The sequence below is a fragment of the Bactrocera neohumeralis genome, chromosome 4, assembly GCF_024586455.1.
Source record: "Bactrocera neohumeralis isolate Rockhampton chromosome 4, APGP_CSIRO_Bneo_wtdbg2-racon-allhic-juicebox.fasta_v2, whole genome shotgun sequence".
NCBI lineage: Eukaryota > Metazoa > Arthropoda > Insecta > Diptera > Tephritidae > Bactrocera > Bactrocera neohumeralis.
Window position 1 is genome coordinate 15,240,068 of NC_065921.1, and position 16,637 is coordinate 15,256,704.

At 33.9% G+C, this 16,637-nt stretch overlaps 1 protein-coding gene across 1 annotated transcript; it reads right to left on the bottom strand.

Moving 5' to 3' along the window:
- Positions 1-717: 717 nt before the first annotated feature.
- LOC126755226 (golgin subfamily A member 6-like protein 22) lies at positions 718-5,302 on the bottom strand. Its single transcript, XM_050467629.1, has 2 exons — positions 5,211-5,302; positions 718-2,528 (listed from the first exon to the last, which is right to left on the bottom strand). Exons 1-2 carry the CDS (start codon positions 5,229-5,231, stop codon positions 1,470-1,472), a joined length of 1,080 nt encoding a protein of 359 aa, XP_050323586.1. The 5' UTR covers positions 5,232-5,302; the 3' UTR covers positions 718-1,469.
- Positions 5,303-16,637: the final 11,335 nt, after the last annotated feature.

The window sequence follows — 16,637 nt, forward strand, 5'->3', positions numbered from 1 at the left end:
CTGAAGAAGCCCATTGCATCTGTTGAGCGTAATATTCTCCAAGCGCGTTGCCAGAAGACCGATAGTAGGCTTTTATGTGGAGATCTTCGGTTACACCGAAGCTAAGCAATTTCTTCGGAGATTACACCTTTACCTTATCCAATAATCCGTGCCAAATTACTTAAGCATAAGTCGATCAATGCTAAAGCTTTCCATACAAGCAGTTGATTCCGATCGTTCACTTTGTAAGACAGCTATATGCTGTAGTGCTTTAATATCGCCGATTCCGACAAATGAGCAGCTTCTTGAGAAAAGAAATACGAGTGCATAATTTCAGGGCGATATCTCGAAAATAAGAGACTTGCTCGCATATACGCAGGTGAACAGACGGACATGATCTTTCTTCAGGCTGTTACAAACTTGGTGGCGAACTTATACAAGTATACCATGTTCAGGGTATAATAAGAGCAGTTTATTTTTGCGAAATTTTGCTGATTGAACTAAGCAGCCACAACTTAGAAGGCGGTAACTCAAAAACTTTTTCAAATACCATTTTAAAACTTGAGCATGCCAATTTTATAGGTATAATTCATTGAAATACAAGTATGAAAAATACTAATTATACCACTTAAAATAAAAAAAAATGAAATATTTTACAAAAACTTTTATGTAATTTATTTTTACTGTTTTTATTTATGTACACATTTTACAATTGTTTTTATACCTATGTACAATCGTTATATAAAAATTAATTTTTAGTTTTAAATTTTTGTCTAAAACCTAAAAACAAAAATTATAACATAACACTTACGCACAATTAGACCTTTAAATGAAGTATGATGAGTAACAAAAAAAAATTCCGAACGGTCTTATTAAACGCGCAGCACTCAAATCGTGTAAAAATATCGCTCAATTTCAAAACAAAATAAAACTAAAAATAACAGAAAATACAAAACAAAAAAGTTTTTAAATGTATGCATGTAAAAATGTATGTATGTATATAAAATAGTGTTAATAGAGTGATGTATAGCATCATGACTAATTTGTACACGTTGGAAATGGTGATAATGGAGCGGAGGAGAGAAATAAAATATAAATTCGAAACAAGAAACTCAAACAAAACAAAGTGGTGCAAAAATAAACGCGCGAAGATTTGATGTTCAACAGCTGGGCACGCTTCTACATATATACAAAAGCGCGTTGGTGGCGCTCGGGTGCTTTGTGTGGACGTTTAAAGCACAGCTGAGGCATAGGCTGTTAGAAGGAGAGGATCTAGTGAATATTTACATACAACGCTGGAGTGCAACGAACAGCTGAGGCGTACATTTGCTTAACAATCATCTAGTCAGTCAGGGTGTATTTGTTGTACGCACGCGCCACGCCCACATTCGCACACTTTCTTTGCTTGAGCGTGTGCCTTAATGCATACGCATACGCTTAATAACAATTAGGGGGGGGTTTGCTAGTGCTCAGGTCTCGTTGTAACGCGCTCAGTCCCAGCCATGGCTGGCTGGCACCCACACCTTCTCCCAGACGGGTTTCCAGACGCGCTTCCATTCCTGCACTTTAACCTCCTTCCACACGGGCACTTGTATGGCCTTCCATTCGTCCTTCCACGCCTGCTTCTTTTCGGTGGCCCACGCTTGTTTCTTCTCCGTACGCCAGATTTGCACTTTCTCCTCCACCCATGTTTCGCGTTTCTCCTTTACCCAGATTTGTTTCTTCACTGGCTTCCAGATTTGCACCCATTCGATTTTCCATTCCAACTTCTTTTCCGGCTTCCAGGCTTGCTGTTTCTCTGTCTTCCATTCTTGCACCTTCTTTGTTTCCCATTCTTGTTTCTTTTCGATCTTCCACTCCTGCACCTTTTCGGTTTTCCATTCTTGTTTCTTTTCCGTCTTCCATTCCTGCTTCTTCTCGGTGCGCCACACCTTCTTCCAGACGGGCTTCCAGATGAGCTTTTTGCGCCACAAATCGTGACTGGTGTACTCCCAACCTTCGTGATCCTTACCCAAGTACTTTTCGCCGGGTATGCCCATCTTAACCCATTCGGGCACGAACATTTGCTTCCATTCGGGCACTTGCACTTCGCGCCACACCGGCACTTGTATGTCACGCCAAATGGGCACTTGTATTTCCTTCCAGACCGGTACTTTTATTTCGCGCCACACTGGCACCTTGATTTCCTTCCAAACGGGCACTTGGATCTCGCGCCAGATGGGCACTTGTATTTCTTTCCAAATAGGTTTTGTGATCTTCTTCCATTCCGGCACTTTTTCCTCCTTCCAAGCGGGCACTTCACGCTCCTCAATGTGTGGCTTCTTGACGATCTTCCAATCGGGCACTTGTACCTCCTTCCAAATGGGCACCTGCACCTCCTTCCAGATGGGCACTTGTATCTTCTTCCATTTGGTTTCCCAGGCCTCTTTTTTTATGGTCTTCCACACCTGCACCCAGTCCTCTTTCCATGTGAGTTTCTTCTTCCACACACCCTCGGGCGGGTGCGCAAATGTGAGGCTTACGATAAGCGCGCAGCTGGCGCCCAAAAGCTGCAAGAGAAAATTGAGATTGAAGAATAAAGTGTGAAAATTGTAGTTATATCGATTTCATTTTTAATTCTTGATATTTATTTATTTGTTTATTTATTTTATTTATAACTTTTTTAGGTTTGGTGTTTTTAAAGTGTTGATAGGTGCAGTGGAATTTTAGGTTTTTGTTATTTTTGTTTTCTTAAAATAAAAACTTGATTATAAATATGCATATATAATATTTGGATTCTGGTTTTAATATTTAAGACAGCAAAAAAATATGTTCGTAAATATAAAACAAAAACAAAAACACACTTTTTAACATTTAACTTGCAAATATTGTCTTGGAAAAGTATCGCATTATTTCATTATTCACAAATTTTACTGAAAGCAAAAAATGTTATCGATTATTTTTAATATTAAGAAAAATTTTCAATGATTTTGAAATTATGTAAAAAATAAAAACAATTTCAAAAAAAAAAAACATGAAAAATTTGTTGAGACTCATTAAAAAATTGATAATAATTCAATCGACTTTTTGTAAGAAAAATAAATCGAAAATTAGTAATGAAAAACATGAAAATTTTTTTGACATTTTTTCGAAAAAATAATTTCTAAATATAACAATTATAATTAAAATTTTAAAACTGTGGTGTTATTGAAAGATTATTCAAATAATTAAAAAAGAAAAAAATTATTATGAAAATATGAAAAATGTATTTTTCTAAATGTGCCGAAAATTGTTTAATTATCTTAAAAAAAAATCATAAAAAATTGCTTTGAAAATCGAAAACTAATGAAGAAAAAATTAGTGCAGAAATATCCGAAATTTTCTTCGAAATTTCTTTTTTAAATAATTTATAAAACAAAATTAAAAGTTTGAAAATGTGGTGTCATCGAATTAGGGCTTTAACTTAAAAGATTATTCGAAAAATATTAATAATTTAAAAAAATTACTTTGAAAATATGAAAATGTATAAAGAATTCTTTATTTACGTTTTAAATCGAAATTTAGTGAAGAAAACCCCGAAATTCTATTCGAAAATTTTTCGAAAAAATAGTTTCTCAATCCAACAATTATAATTAAAAGTTTTAAAATGTGATGTCAACGAATTGGAACTCTAACTTAGAACAACATTCGAAAAATAATACAAATTAAAAAAAAAAAACAAAGTTATTAAGAAAATATGAAAAATGTATTATATATCAAAAATGTTTATTTACATTTGAAAAAAATCATTAAAAATTGCAATAAAAAACTATATTTTGCAAATTTAAAACATTTGGATATTTCTTTTTGAATTTTTAACATTAAAAATTATTAATTTTAATATCTGCAGACCAAATATGTTGTGAAAATTATATTTAAATTATTTTAGAATGCTTCAGTTTTTTATAAAAAATAAAGAAAGCTTAAAAAGTATATATGTGGGATATGAAAAGCATAAAACTTGAGTCTAAAAATTTGCTGTAATAAAAAAATTAAGACAAATTAAAAATATATATAAATATTTTTTTTAATAAATTTTTTTACTTAAAAATATTTTTTTTAATATGTTTTTATATGGAAAATTAACTTCTTATTAAAAATAATATATTAATATACATATGTATACAGAAATTTTTTTTTTTTTATATTTTACAAAACAAAAAAATTAGTTTGGTTCTACGTCGACTTAAAAAAAATATAATTTTTTATAACTAAAATTTCGAATCTCAAGTGTTCGAAAAATTTCCTTTTAATATAATCAAAAGGGCATAATACATCATATATATTTTATTTTTATAAGTTTCTGCAATTTATTTTTATAAAATGTTTAATATATGATTTTTATGATAAAATAATTGATCAGCGCAGATTAACATGTATCCGAATAAAAGTTTAGCAACAAATCTCTAAGGACCTCTTGGCCTCTGAAGAAATGAACAACAAGACTCTAAGAATCTTCTAACCTCCAAATAAAAGGTTAGCACCACAACTCTGAGAACCTCTTGGCATTTTGAATCAGTTTTTAATGCAATTTATGGCAGTAAAAACAAAAATTGTTCAAACTTTCGATCTCGATACTAAACTAGTGAGTCACATTGGTCAAAAATCTGCCCAATTCGATTAAATATTATGAGATAATATTTTATAATAGTTTTTAAATATTTATATTAATTTTTATACTTTTATTACTCCTTGAGTCACAGGCAGATCCTTAATTTCGTTACATATTATAAAAATATATTTTTTACATTATTTTTTTTTTTAAAATAAACAATTATTTTATATTTTTTTAGCAATAAGTTTAACTGCTATTTTATTTCCGGGTGTTTTCATTAAATTTTTTATTTTTTCATATCTGTAATTACTTTATAATTTTTCAATGCAAAATTTGTTTTTAAAAAATATTTCTTTTCTTTTTTCCATATTTTTTATTATTTTAATATTTTTCAGGCTACTTTTTATTTAAAAAATATTTTAGTATTTTTTTTTATTAAATTTAGCACTTTTTACACTTTTCCATTTGATTTTGTTTAAAGTTCAACAAACACTCATTAATATATTTTTAAAAATATATTTTCTTATTTTTATACTTTATTTTTTATTTTACTTTTATTAATATGTTTTTAAAATATATTTCGGTATATTTTAATATTTTTTGAAATATATTTCCATATATTTCTGTTAAGTTTTTTCAAAACTCAATCAACACCCACCAATAAATTTAGGGATCTCATCGCTTGAACCCCTTGCGTCGCGTTTAAAGGCGGTAACTGTTTAACACCAGTGAATGTATGCCTCTGTTGAGGTCTTCCAAAAACACTACCCACATTTCTCTGCTGCACTTCTATTTATATTTTGGAAAACAAAAATCGCCGATAAACACCGCAAGCAGCAAAGTTTGTGGCAGCGGCGCTGAGCCCAAGCCGAGCAACAACAACACACCAGAGCAACCAGCGCAATAAAATGAGCGCAAACTTTAAACCAAACCGAAAATAACAGAAATACTAAAGCAATACAACAACAAAAAGTGCAAACTCATTGCGCTGCGCTGCCAATAGTGCCGGCTAAAACGCTTGCGAGCGATCACAACGTTCGTTGCAGCCACCGATCTCAAGTATGCGCAGTCGTGCGGTCAGGTCAGCAGTCTTAGCGATGTTGCTGGTCATCACACACAAAGCAGCAACCAACAATTCGTGAATTAAACGTTGAAGCGCAATCGAAAAGTTGCCGAAAATTGTGCTTGGCCCGAACCTACCACAACGGCGCGCTGGAAATGCATTTACGGGCGCAACAACAACACCGAACACTAAAATGCGTAAAATTTGGCCAAGTAAAACTCTGCGCTTGACTTGTGGAACGAAATGAGAATTCAACACGCTTTGCGCCGTCGCTCTGGACATAAATGCCTCGCTTTATCACTAATTCACCACAGCTGTAAGCTGGCGCTGTTGATACACCTCCACGATCTGAACGAGAGTGAGAGTGAAATCCACAAGCAAGCGCTCGTCTGCAAAGCGTGATCGTAGCGCCTGCTCGGCGACCGAACAAAAGTGAGAGTCGTTAAATTTGAATTTGTGCCGTCACTTCAGATTTGCGCTGCTGATGGCGCTTCTTCGCGCGCTTGATGTGGTGGCATTAACACCAGCTCTGGCGCCGCGGCACTTCGCAGTCGGCGGCGCACCTTCGGCGAGTGCAAATGCCCCACTTGAGGTGCCATGCACAATTTGATATGAAATTAAGTGGAGTAAAGTGTTGATGGCATTAAGTTTGCTGTGGACGGCGAAGGTGAGGGGTGAAGATATCTGCTGTGGAATATGATGTACGACTATGTTGTAAGAAGGTCAACGCAGCAAAGTTATTTATCATATTTAATGTTGTTGCTTTGGCGTGAACGTAATAAATGTGCAGGTGTTTGAGGTCAGGAGTGCAGTGATATGTTATGAGGATACAATATTGGAAATATTATATCGCTTGAGGGGATATTGAGAATATGCGAATTCAAGTAGTAATTCAAGGACTTTTAACACAAAATTAATGATTTAAATAAGTGTGAGCTTAATTTCCCTTGCCAGGAAGATATTGTGTACTTTGCAGCTGTAGAAACAAGCATGAGCTTTAATATTGAAAGATTTCAGTTTGAATGTTTCAATGACAGAAAGTTTTAAAATAGCAACAATGAAAGCCCATAAGTTTATGTGACAATAACTCTGAGTTAAGGGATATAAATCTTTGCTGCAGTTATTGAAACGTTAGATTATTGCCTTTGCAAGTGTATAGCTCTTCCTTTCTCACGTAAATTGTCGGGAGATTTTTTCTGCATTTTGCAATATAAGTCAATATTAAAACTTCCAAGTGTACTTCAGAACCCTAATGACTTCAAGATAGCCTTTATATTGCCTATAAAATATTGTCTACAAAATATAAAGGATATATTGAAGTCATCAGGGTTCTGAAGTAAACTTGAAAGACAAATGTGATGTGGCATGACAAAATTATCGAATTTTCTCTAATTTTTTTCGAACATTTTCTAAGCCATGAACGTCTCTACAGGTTAGTCAGGGCTTTGACTAATTGTTAAATGAACCGTTCGTTGATACTGCGCAGACAAGATATTTTCTAAGTCAATTTCATCCTAAAAAACACGGAAACATTGCATTAAGGGCACATGTTTAGCTCTGAACCACATCAGTTCTATCGAAATTTTCATAAATTGCCAAAACATTAGTTACTATGGGTGTCTTAGTGTCCCACATAAATTGAAGATTGCTGATTTTTACCTTATAATCTAATACCAAATATTATAATATCCATAATATGAGGGAATATGAAGTTAAAGCGGCCGTTATTAGCAGTTATTCCGTCTCTACGACATTTTCAACTCTCCTTTAACTCCAAAATCCAAGACCAAAGGAAAGAAATATGATCATGGAGCATCAACTGTGATTCTCTTCCCATATGAAAAATTCACAATAATTTTTTTGTCAGAAAAAAAAACAGCTAACAACGAAATATAAAAATGTTATCAACTATTTACTTTAGTTACATATGGCCAATTAGACCGTACCCAAATATAATAAGCCAATTCAGGATTTCTTCAACCAAAAATTGTGGAAATATTCATTAAGCACTTCTGAGCTAGCTAAAGATATAAGCTATGGCACATTTTAGTTACCCATCACGTATTACTTATTTATTTATTATTTATTTAAGCCTATCAAGTATTATAAATTCAATATTTCCAAGAAATATTTAATATTCAAAATTGGTTACAAAACTCTTACTCACAATCTTTTTATAATTACATCTCCATCATCTCGTCTTTCAAGCCTAAAACTTATATCGACACAGGCCAAACTAATAACTTATTCACATTCAATGTCATCGCCCTAATTTACCAATAACAAAGGAAAGATGGCAAATAATTTCATCAATCAATTTCACCAAGTAAGCTGAGTAGCACTGTATGTGGTAGTCTTTGACAAAGAGGCTTAAAGTTACCTAGGCAAAGTGTGGCATTTTAATAGCAAAACAAGTAAGGAAGCACTAAGTTCGGGTATGACCGAATATTTCAGATTCTTGTAACTTGCACGCCTTAAGGGGTTACGTGGGTTTCCTCAGGTAAATAATAGTCTTTTTTCAATTTTTCTCATATAAAAATTAAATATTTTATTAGAACTTTTATTGTAGAAATGTATACTATTAACAAAGAAATTCCGAAATTTTTGAAAAAAGATCTATTTTAAATTTGGTCATTGCGTCGTCATTTCCGGTGATAGAAAATTGTATTTTTGACTGACATTTTTACAAAAACATGAAAACTTCGCGACATCTCTTTCTTATAGCTGAAAAACTCCTTCATCCAAGTCTTTAAGAATTATATTTCAAAGACCTGCGTAAAATTTCATAAAGATCGGTTGAGTAGTTCTCGATAAATCTTGCCAACCGACTTCGAAGCACAGTTTCGAGAAAAATGCGTTTAGAGACGGCGCACTTAGTCTCGAGTCCTCGAGGCTGTATCTCCGAAACTATTACTCGAATCAACTTGAAAATTTAAGACCATATTCTAGAGGTTATTGTAGGATTTAATAAGTCAATAAAATAATTTAATTTTTTTAAACCCGCAAGCCCATGTAAGCCCTTAAAGCCACCTTCAACCTTCAGGTACATAAGGCCTGTTCGTTATATGAGGTCCAGAGCGAGTTCTGATCCGACTTTAATCACTCTAAGCACAATTATGCACCATTATAAAAGACACAAAGGCTCAATAAATATTATTAAGATAACTTACATATTGGCCTAAATATGTATGCGATATAAAGTCACCCGGAAGATCGAAAATATTTAGATTAGGTATATGGGGGCTAAGGGAAGTATTGACCTGATTGAACCTACTTGAATTAGAGAAGAATGTCATGGATAGTGTAGCGGGTCCCGAGATATTTGCTTTGACCTAAAAGTGAGTAGTTTCAGGCCCATCGTCCAGTTTTTACATCGGCTCCTATTAAAACATCTCTCTTATTAAGCCATCTCTAGTGTAAAATTTAATGTCTTTGGTGTGTTTAGTTACTAATTTATCGCGCTTTTAGTAGTCCATAACGGTTTTTTTGGACGTGACAGTTGTCCGATTACGCCCAATAACGAACTCGATCTTTTTTGTTTATAAATGCACGCGCTTTCCAAGTTTGATCATTTATATCTATGTAATAACCCTATATCTATCTCGATTATTTTTAGCCTAAAAACTATTATACTCTGTAGCAACTGGTTGCAAAAGTATAAAAAGTTAAGGACTTTGTATATATCGGAACCAAAATGAATTACACCAATAATCTCAACCTGGAGATCAAGCCCAGCATAAGTTTAACAACCGGTATTACTTTGGGATCATTAGACAATTGAGAAGCATATCCCTTTCTGAACGAACAAACATTATGCTGTATATTATCCCCGCTAAGATACGAAAGCACTTGGAGAACTGTTCTCCACAAGGTCTTTTAGCCATGCGTGTGAACGATGTACATCGATGTAGATAGAACCACGAAAATCACATAAAAATCCAACGAACGTCGCGCTCGCAGGGAAAATGATGTTCTTTCAAAAAAACTCCTTCGATTTGAAACCTAAGGATGGAGACCTGTTTGCAATTGGAATGTACAACTGGCGTGACCTCGCAAAGAATAGAGTCAACTGGCGAAGTTCTGTGTTTTAACCCAGATCGACTAACGATTGTGGTGCCAAAGAAGAAGAACAAGAAAAATATATAACTGACAACGCCACTCATGCAAAGGCCTTTTGAAAAGTGGAAGTGTAGAGATAAATGTTGTAATAGCGAGAAAATTGCAGACAAGTGGAACGAATTAAATAGCAAAACAAAAATACGAACACGATAAGCAAAGAAAAAACGTAGCTAGTGGCCCAGAAATGTGGCTCCAATTCGCCAATTTTTCTTTATGGTTAATTAGTGTTATGCTTTTGTGGCAAGTTGCTTTTTTAGTAGCGCCAGTTCCGTCAACTTTATCTAGCACTTTTTGCTGTCTGCAAACTTTTCTTCACTTCTTTTTGTTGACTTTTTTGCTAACAGCCTACCAGCTACCGGTTTACTGGCTATTTCTTTAGTTATTCATCTTTTTTCTCGAATATTATCTTCTTTGCCGTTTTACTTACTTCTTTTCTTTAGTCACCGGTGACTACTATGCTGTCTATTTTTGGCATTTTTATCAATGCTTTTGTCAACTCGTAAATTTCACTCTCATTTGCAAACGACCTTTGCGGAGTGAGGCGATCGCGGCGGCCATAAACTAGCGCGCGCTTAGACCAACACAAAAGTGGCTCAACAAAGCAAATGCCAACGCTTGCGTGTGTTTGTGTGCTTGTGTGCGGGTTTTTCTGCAATCTCCATAAGCTCTAATGCAATAGCTGAGTTGTTGTTGTTCTTTTAGTGTTTCAGTTTCTTTCAGCTCCTTTTATTGCTTCGTTTATGCGGCTTTTAGTTTTTATGATTCATTTCTGTTTCACTGATTTTTAATACAACTTTTTTAACGTTTTTTGCCACATCTCTCCTTTTATTTATTTTTTATTTTTTGTAGGTGAATGTAACATTTTAATGCCCTGCATCTTATTTATTTAGATGTTGTTTTTGTTTTGTGCCGTTGTTAACGGAAATTTAGGTGAGCACGTAATAAGCGCAAGCGTAATGCGGTAGCCCTGAAACTGGGAAGCAAATACAATAAAAAACAGTTATTTTATATACAAAAAGTAGTTGGAGAGCAAAATGTAGGGAACGAGTGACGGATGAGTGGTTGTGCCGCAGATTTAGGTCGCTAGTCGCAATTACAAATGAAATTTCAAATAGGTAGTGACTATGAAATCTTATTCACCACTCACATAACTCATAAAGCACACAAATATACTGCATATGTTTGTTGGTAAGAGACTTTTAATTGAAAGCCAGATATTTACGAAATTTCTTTAATTATTTTGAGTTTAATTGTTAAGGTCTCTTAAAACTGCTTCGCTTTATATACATACATAATATAAACTAAACTTTTTTGAAAAAATTAGATTATTTGAGGTTAGGTTTGGTGAATTCAGTGGAGCTGGTATGACAGTGACTTCTAGGTGACCGGAATACAGAAAAGAAATTAACATGAAAATAAGAGGAGAGAAAGCATAACCGATAACCCCTCAATATTTACAACGAGCAGCGTGGATTTAGATTAATTTTGCTCACTTTCAAGTTTGACATCTGTTTGTGGTATAAGAAATATGTTAGAAAGTAAATGCAGGGATTTGGGATTTTAAAATCAAAAAGAAGTTAAAATAAAGTATTATTTAATGAAAAATACAACAAATGATTTTCTGGCCAGTTACCAATTGACCAGGGAGAACCTCTACAGTAATTAAGAGGAGCAACGGAAATCCCTATTATTTCCACTAGGTAATTCTAAAGTTTTATGCACTCAAAAGACTCCACCACCATGTCCTAAATGTCATACGGCTAAAAACCTTCAGTTTAACATTGAAAAAACATTATACTGAATGAAAGTAAATGGTAATCCATTTTGAGGTTCCCAACTTTTTTAAAGAAAAAACACAGAAACTTCAAATTTAATGGGGAATGTTTATTCTCATTCGAAATATTTGGCATTTATTTTGTGAAGATAATCTCTTTCATATGTTGGCTGCGGCTGCGCTTTAGATGATCAATCCGTTGAGTCCAATTTTTCATGACACTTTCGAGTATTCGACTCGTAACTGGCGAATGATACGTGTAAGGTTTTGTCCCAAAGCCTGAATCGAAGCAGGCTTGTCCGTATAGAGACTTTTCATATACCCATAGGAAAAAGTCTAACGGTGTGATATCACATAATCTACCGACCCAAAACGTGAAGTCACCGAAGTGTTCTCTCAACAAATCCATTGATTGATGCGATGTGCGGGAAATGCCAGCGTCTTGTTGAAACCAAATGTCGCCGAGATCACGAGCCTCAATTCAAGGCATCAAATAATCGTTTATCGTGGCGTGATAACGGTCGACCTTGACGGTTAAGTTCTCACCGTTCTTATTTTTGAAGAAATATGCACCGATAATTCCACCGGTTTACAAATCACAACAAACCGTTTTTTTTTCTGGTTGAAATGGCACTCTTGAATCTCCTCATTGCATTTTCAATTCGTTGCATTTCGTCCCAAATGCGGAAATTTTGCTTTTTTACATCCCATCGAGCCAGAAATGGGTCTCATCACTGAACAAAATTTGGCTCGAAAAAGTCGGATCTTCTTGGAACTTTTTAAGAGCCCATAGAGCGAAGCTAAGTCGCTTGGGAAGATCGAACGGCTTCAGTTCCTGCACAAGCTGTATTTTGTATTCTTTTAATTTAATATCTCGACGTAAAATGCGCCAAGTCGTTCCATACGTCAGTCCGAGTTGCTCCGAACGGCGCCAAATCGACTCTCCACGGCCTTCATGTACACTCTCAGCTACGACTGTTATATTTTCTTCACTGCGTGTTGGACGTGGTCTATTCGATCGAATATTATTCAATAATGAATGCTGGGTCTCAAGATGGCTGATTGTGTTGAATAATACGCTCTGTAAGCCGATTATGTTGACCATAAGCTGAGCGAAACCGAGAAGAACCGAGCTAACTTGTCGTCAAGAAAGAATCAAACTATTTTGTGGCACCCAGCTCTGATGTGAACCGTATTTCTGTGGGGCGTTCTGCTCGGTCTGGGCTATAAAGCGGTTGAAAGGTAAAACTTCCTAGTCGCTGTTTTCAAAATAACCGATCTTGACACATTAGGCCGAGCGTTGTCTTGATGGAAAATAATTGCCTCGTGTGGAAAATGTATTTTCGGAATAGTGCAATAATAAAATAATGATCAAGTTACGTCATCACTTGGTGGTGAAACAAATATACTTATGGAATCGATACCACAATCTAATTGATTGAGACAGAGCACTGAATGAGCAACTTGGCACCAAAGTTAATCTATTAGTAATTTCTATTCATACACCCAATAAATACTCCCAACATCTGCTTAATTTAGAAACACTCTAAAATTAAAGCATATGGCCTTAGAAGTAGTCAAGCAGTTGAAAGTATTAGAAACCGAACTAGAATTCACTGTATTACCGTGCTGCTTTATAATTGTCCAATCGTCGAATAAATTCTTCCACTTACAAATAAATGGTCACTCTGAACCCAAGTATCCTCTTCGTGCATACCAGAAAAACTTAAATAACACACATACTATCCACTTTAAGCAACTGTCTAGTCGTTGATATCCCTTACCAGCGATTTGTTTTGTTGTAAATTTAAAAATAAAACGGAAATCGCCGGAGCACCAAAATCACTGCCTCTTGACCTTAATGTCTGCGAATGTCACGTGGGCGCAGCAATCAAATCGAATCGGCATGTCAAAGAAGAAGAAGAAAAAGTAACCGTTTTGCTGTCTCAATATAAATTTGCGGCCATTTATGAGAGAAGCTGTTGCGCAACAATCACTACTAACACAGACACGCAGCCACGACAAGCACCCAAACGAGGCAACCGCAACAAATGTGGGAAAAAAAGAAGATGCGCAGCAAAACAATAAAGAAAACCAAATAAGAGCCTGCAAGCAGCAGGAAGACGACGATAAGTGAAGTGTCGCATTGGCAGTTGCAATGTTGCCGTTGGCTCTGGACACCGTTTATTGGTTATGCGAACAACACGCGATGCGGACATGCAACATCGCCAACGTAATGCATGCCGTGAAAGATCGGAGGGCAACGAGTCGACCGAAATTATTATTTTTTATTAAGCCATCCGCAGTGGAGAAACAATTCGAAATTGAATGTGTGCTTGTGATTTTCGATTTTATAGAAATTTTGTGGATATTCGTTGCAATTCAAGTGAAAAGTTTTTGAAGGATAGGAGGAGTTGTTTGAATCCCATTGAAGATTTTTGGGAGATAACCATTTGAACTTCGCATTTTCTTTAAATTCAATGTTTTACATTTTTGATTAGTGATCTTGAGCGGCGGCAACAAATCCCTCCGTTCAAATATTTGCTTGGTAGAATTTCAATCTGGCCGTTCAGTCGTTCTAATTGCCATTTTTGTGTTACCCGCACTGATATAACATCGTCTCAGAAAATATTTTTTATTAAAACGTCAATGTTGTACAAGGACCGGTACAACAGACTTATCGTGAAATCAGTAGATGTTAAACCAAAATTTGTCTGTCAAAATAATTTTTCGAATTCGATATCCAAAAAATGTAATTATTATACCAATAAAATCTTTTCGGATTAAAATCATTTAGTTTTATTTGTTTTCTTTAGCTCTGAAATATCACCTAATGAATATCTTTTATTTCGAGCCCTTTCCTTTTTTAAATAAAATACTCTCACAAAACTGTAAAAATCATGAATATGCAAATTTTTGATCCGCATCTGCGCCTCGAACGACACTAGCAACAATTTAAAAAAATATATTCAAACCGGTGTCATTGATGACGCTGTGCATCTGCCGTTCATTTTGACCAATCTCCAAGAGATCAACAAGAAGATATTGTCTTTATTATTTACTTTTATTTTTCAACAACTTTTTAGTTTTGAATTTCGCGGATGCAATTGCAGTTTCGTTTTTAGTCGTTGCCTTTTATTCGCTTTATTATTTTCTTTATTTTCTCCTGTCAGTGTTGCATGTGACGGCGATTATGCTATAATAGCAGTTAAAATGCTTTTTGTTTCCGAATTTTTCTCCAATTTAATTGACATTTTTTCTTATTTTTACTTACGTTATTTGTGTTTTTTTATTTTTTTGTTTTATTTTGTATCGTTTTTAATTTTCTGCATACCTTAAATATTTTCGTAAATAACTCTTGTTTCGCCATTTCTTTTCGTAAACTACTTTGGCTTCTTCATTATATTCATTCATTAATATTAGCCACGTGCTTTTGCAATGAATTTAACTTTGCGAAGTGATGTGCTCAGCAGCGTGCTTGAAGGACGCACAATGCCGCTTATTGCCACACTGAAATACAGAGGCTTGAATGCAATTGTTCCCGGTAAGAAAATAATAAGTTGAGTAGGAAATATATTTTAGAATGGATAAATAATTGTAGAACTTGTCAGAAGTAACAGTAAAAATTACAACTTATCGATATTCTTCGATTTATATTTATCGATTTTTTCTATTAATATCTTTCGATTATTAAGAATCGATTTAGTAACATGTACCTTCGGTTATAAGTTATATGTAATACTTTACTTATGCATTTAAGATGCAATTATATAAATATATGTATGTATAAGTATATAGTAAATTAAGAATTTTGAATTTATAAACAAAGTATTACTATATTTTGCTCATAGTGGAATGTTTATGTTTTATATCGAAAATGAAACCTCCTTTTTGTTTAAAATAATGGCTAAACACAATAACATATTGTAAAAGTCAGATAATGACGTTGAGTAATTTATAACTCCTAACGGTAACATGTTTTCAGGTTTTTCTGCTAAATTAACCGATAAATAATTAACGATTATCGATAATCTTTTCAGTAATCGATTATAAATTATATCGATAAATTTACAGTTTTAAATTTTTGAATCATATTATATAGTTAGTTAGCCGATGGTAAATTTTGAAACGAATGATGGAATATTTATTATTCAAAACATGTTATTATATATGAATTTACAAGTAATGAATTTGAAAATTTAAAAGTTTATTACAAGCTGATCATACTATCTATGGAAAATTTTTTTAAAAATATTAAATATGATAAATAATAAAGCTAACGATGAAAGATTTATTATTCAAAACATAAAATTATATATAAATAAAAAAAAATCGATAACCATCACTATAATCGATAAAAATCAATACATGAAATGTCAGAAATAAAATACACCACACATAAAAAAATATAATTAGTGCAATGTTTATCGATAATAATCGATATTTATAATTACAAGCTGATAATGGCAATTTATCGATTATATTATTATAAATAATTGCAAGTAATTTTTTTTCCGTTAAAACTCGTGTCTGTCGTGAAATATTTCGTTTCTGACCCAAATTATGAACAAAAATCGATATGAGAAAAAAGAAATAAATTCAATAATCATGTTAACAGTAAAAATAGAAATCAGCTTCAATATAAATAAAAGATCGGCATATTATTGGAAATAGTAACATTTTTTTTTTTTAAATATCTGTAATTATGCTTAGCCAAAAAATGTTTGATAAAACATAGTACTGTTCCCACAGGGTCTGTACAGAAATTTGCGTAGAAAGCACAGATGCCAGCAGTTGATATCAACAATTTGGCCAACAGCGCTAGTTACGCTAACTAACTAAGCAAGTGAAGAGGTATGTGGGATTCGCTGACAAACTGCTGACTGCACAACTCAAGTCCGTCCGCCCGTCCGTTCGGCTGGCAACCGAAATGCGCGTGTGACGTAATCGTTATTTACAGTGTAAATTGAAATAGGAATTGTCTTGCCGTTTGCATTTTTATAATAATATTATTACACCTTTTTCTTGTATTCGTATTTCGTCTACTCATTTTCGGTGACACTTAGTGACGGCGCCGATACGCTAGTAATTAAATATTAAGTAAACAAAGAAACATATTTCTATATATA

Excerpts from the sequence above, each read along its gene's own strand:
- LOC126755226 (XM_050467629.1), bottom strand. The coding sequence starts at position 5,231 with ATGAGATCCCTAAATTTATTG. Across the intron at positions 2,529-5,210 it reads TGAGATCCCTAAATTTATTG|CTTTTGGGCGCCAGCTGCGC; the intron begins GTGGGTGTTGAT and ends TTTCTCTTGCAG.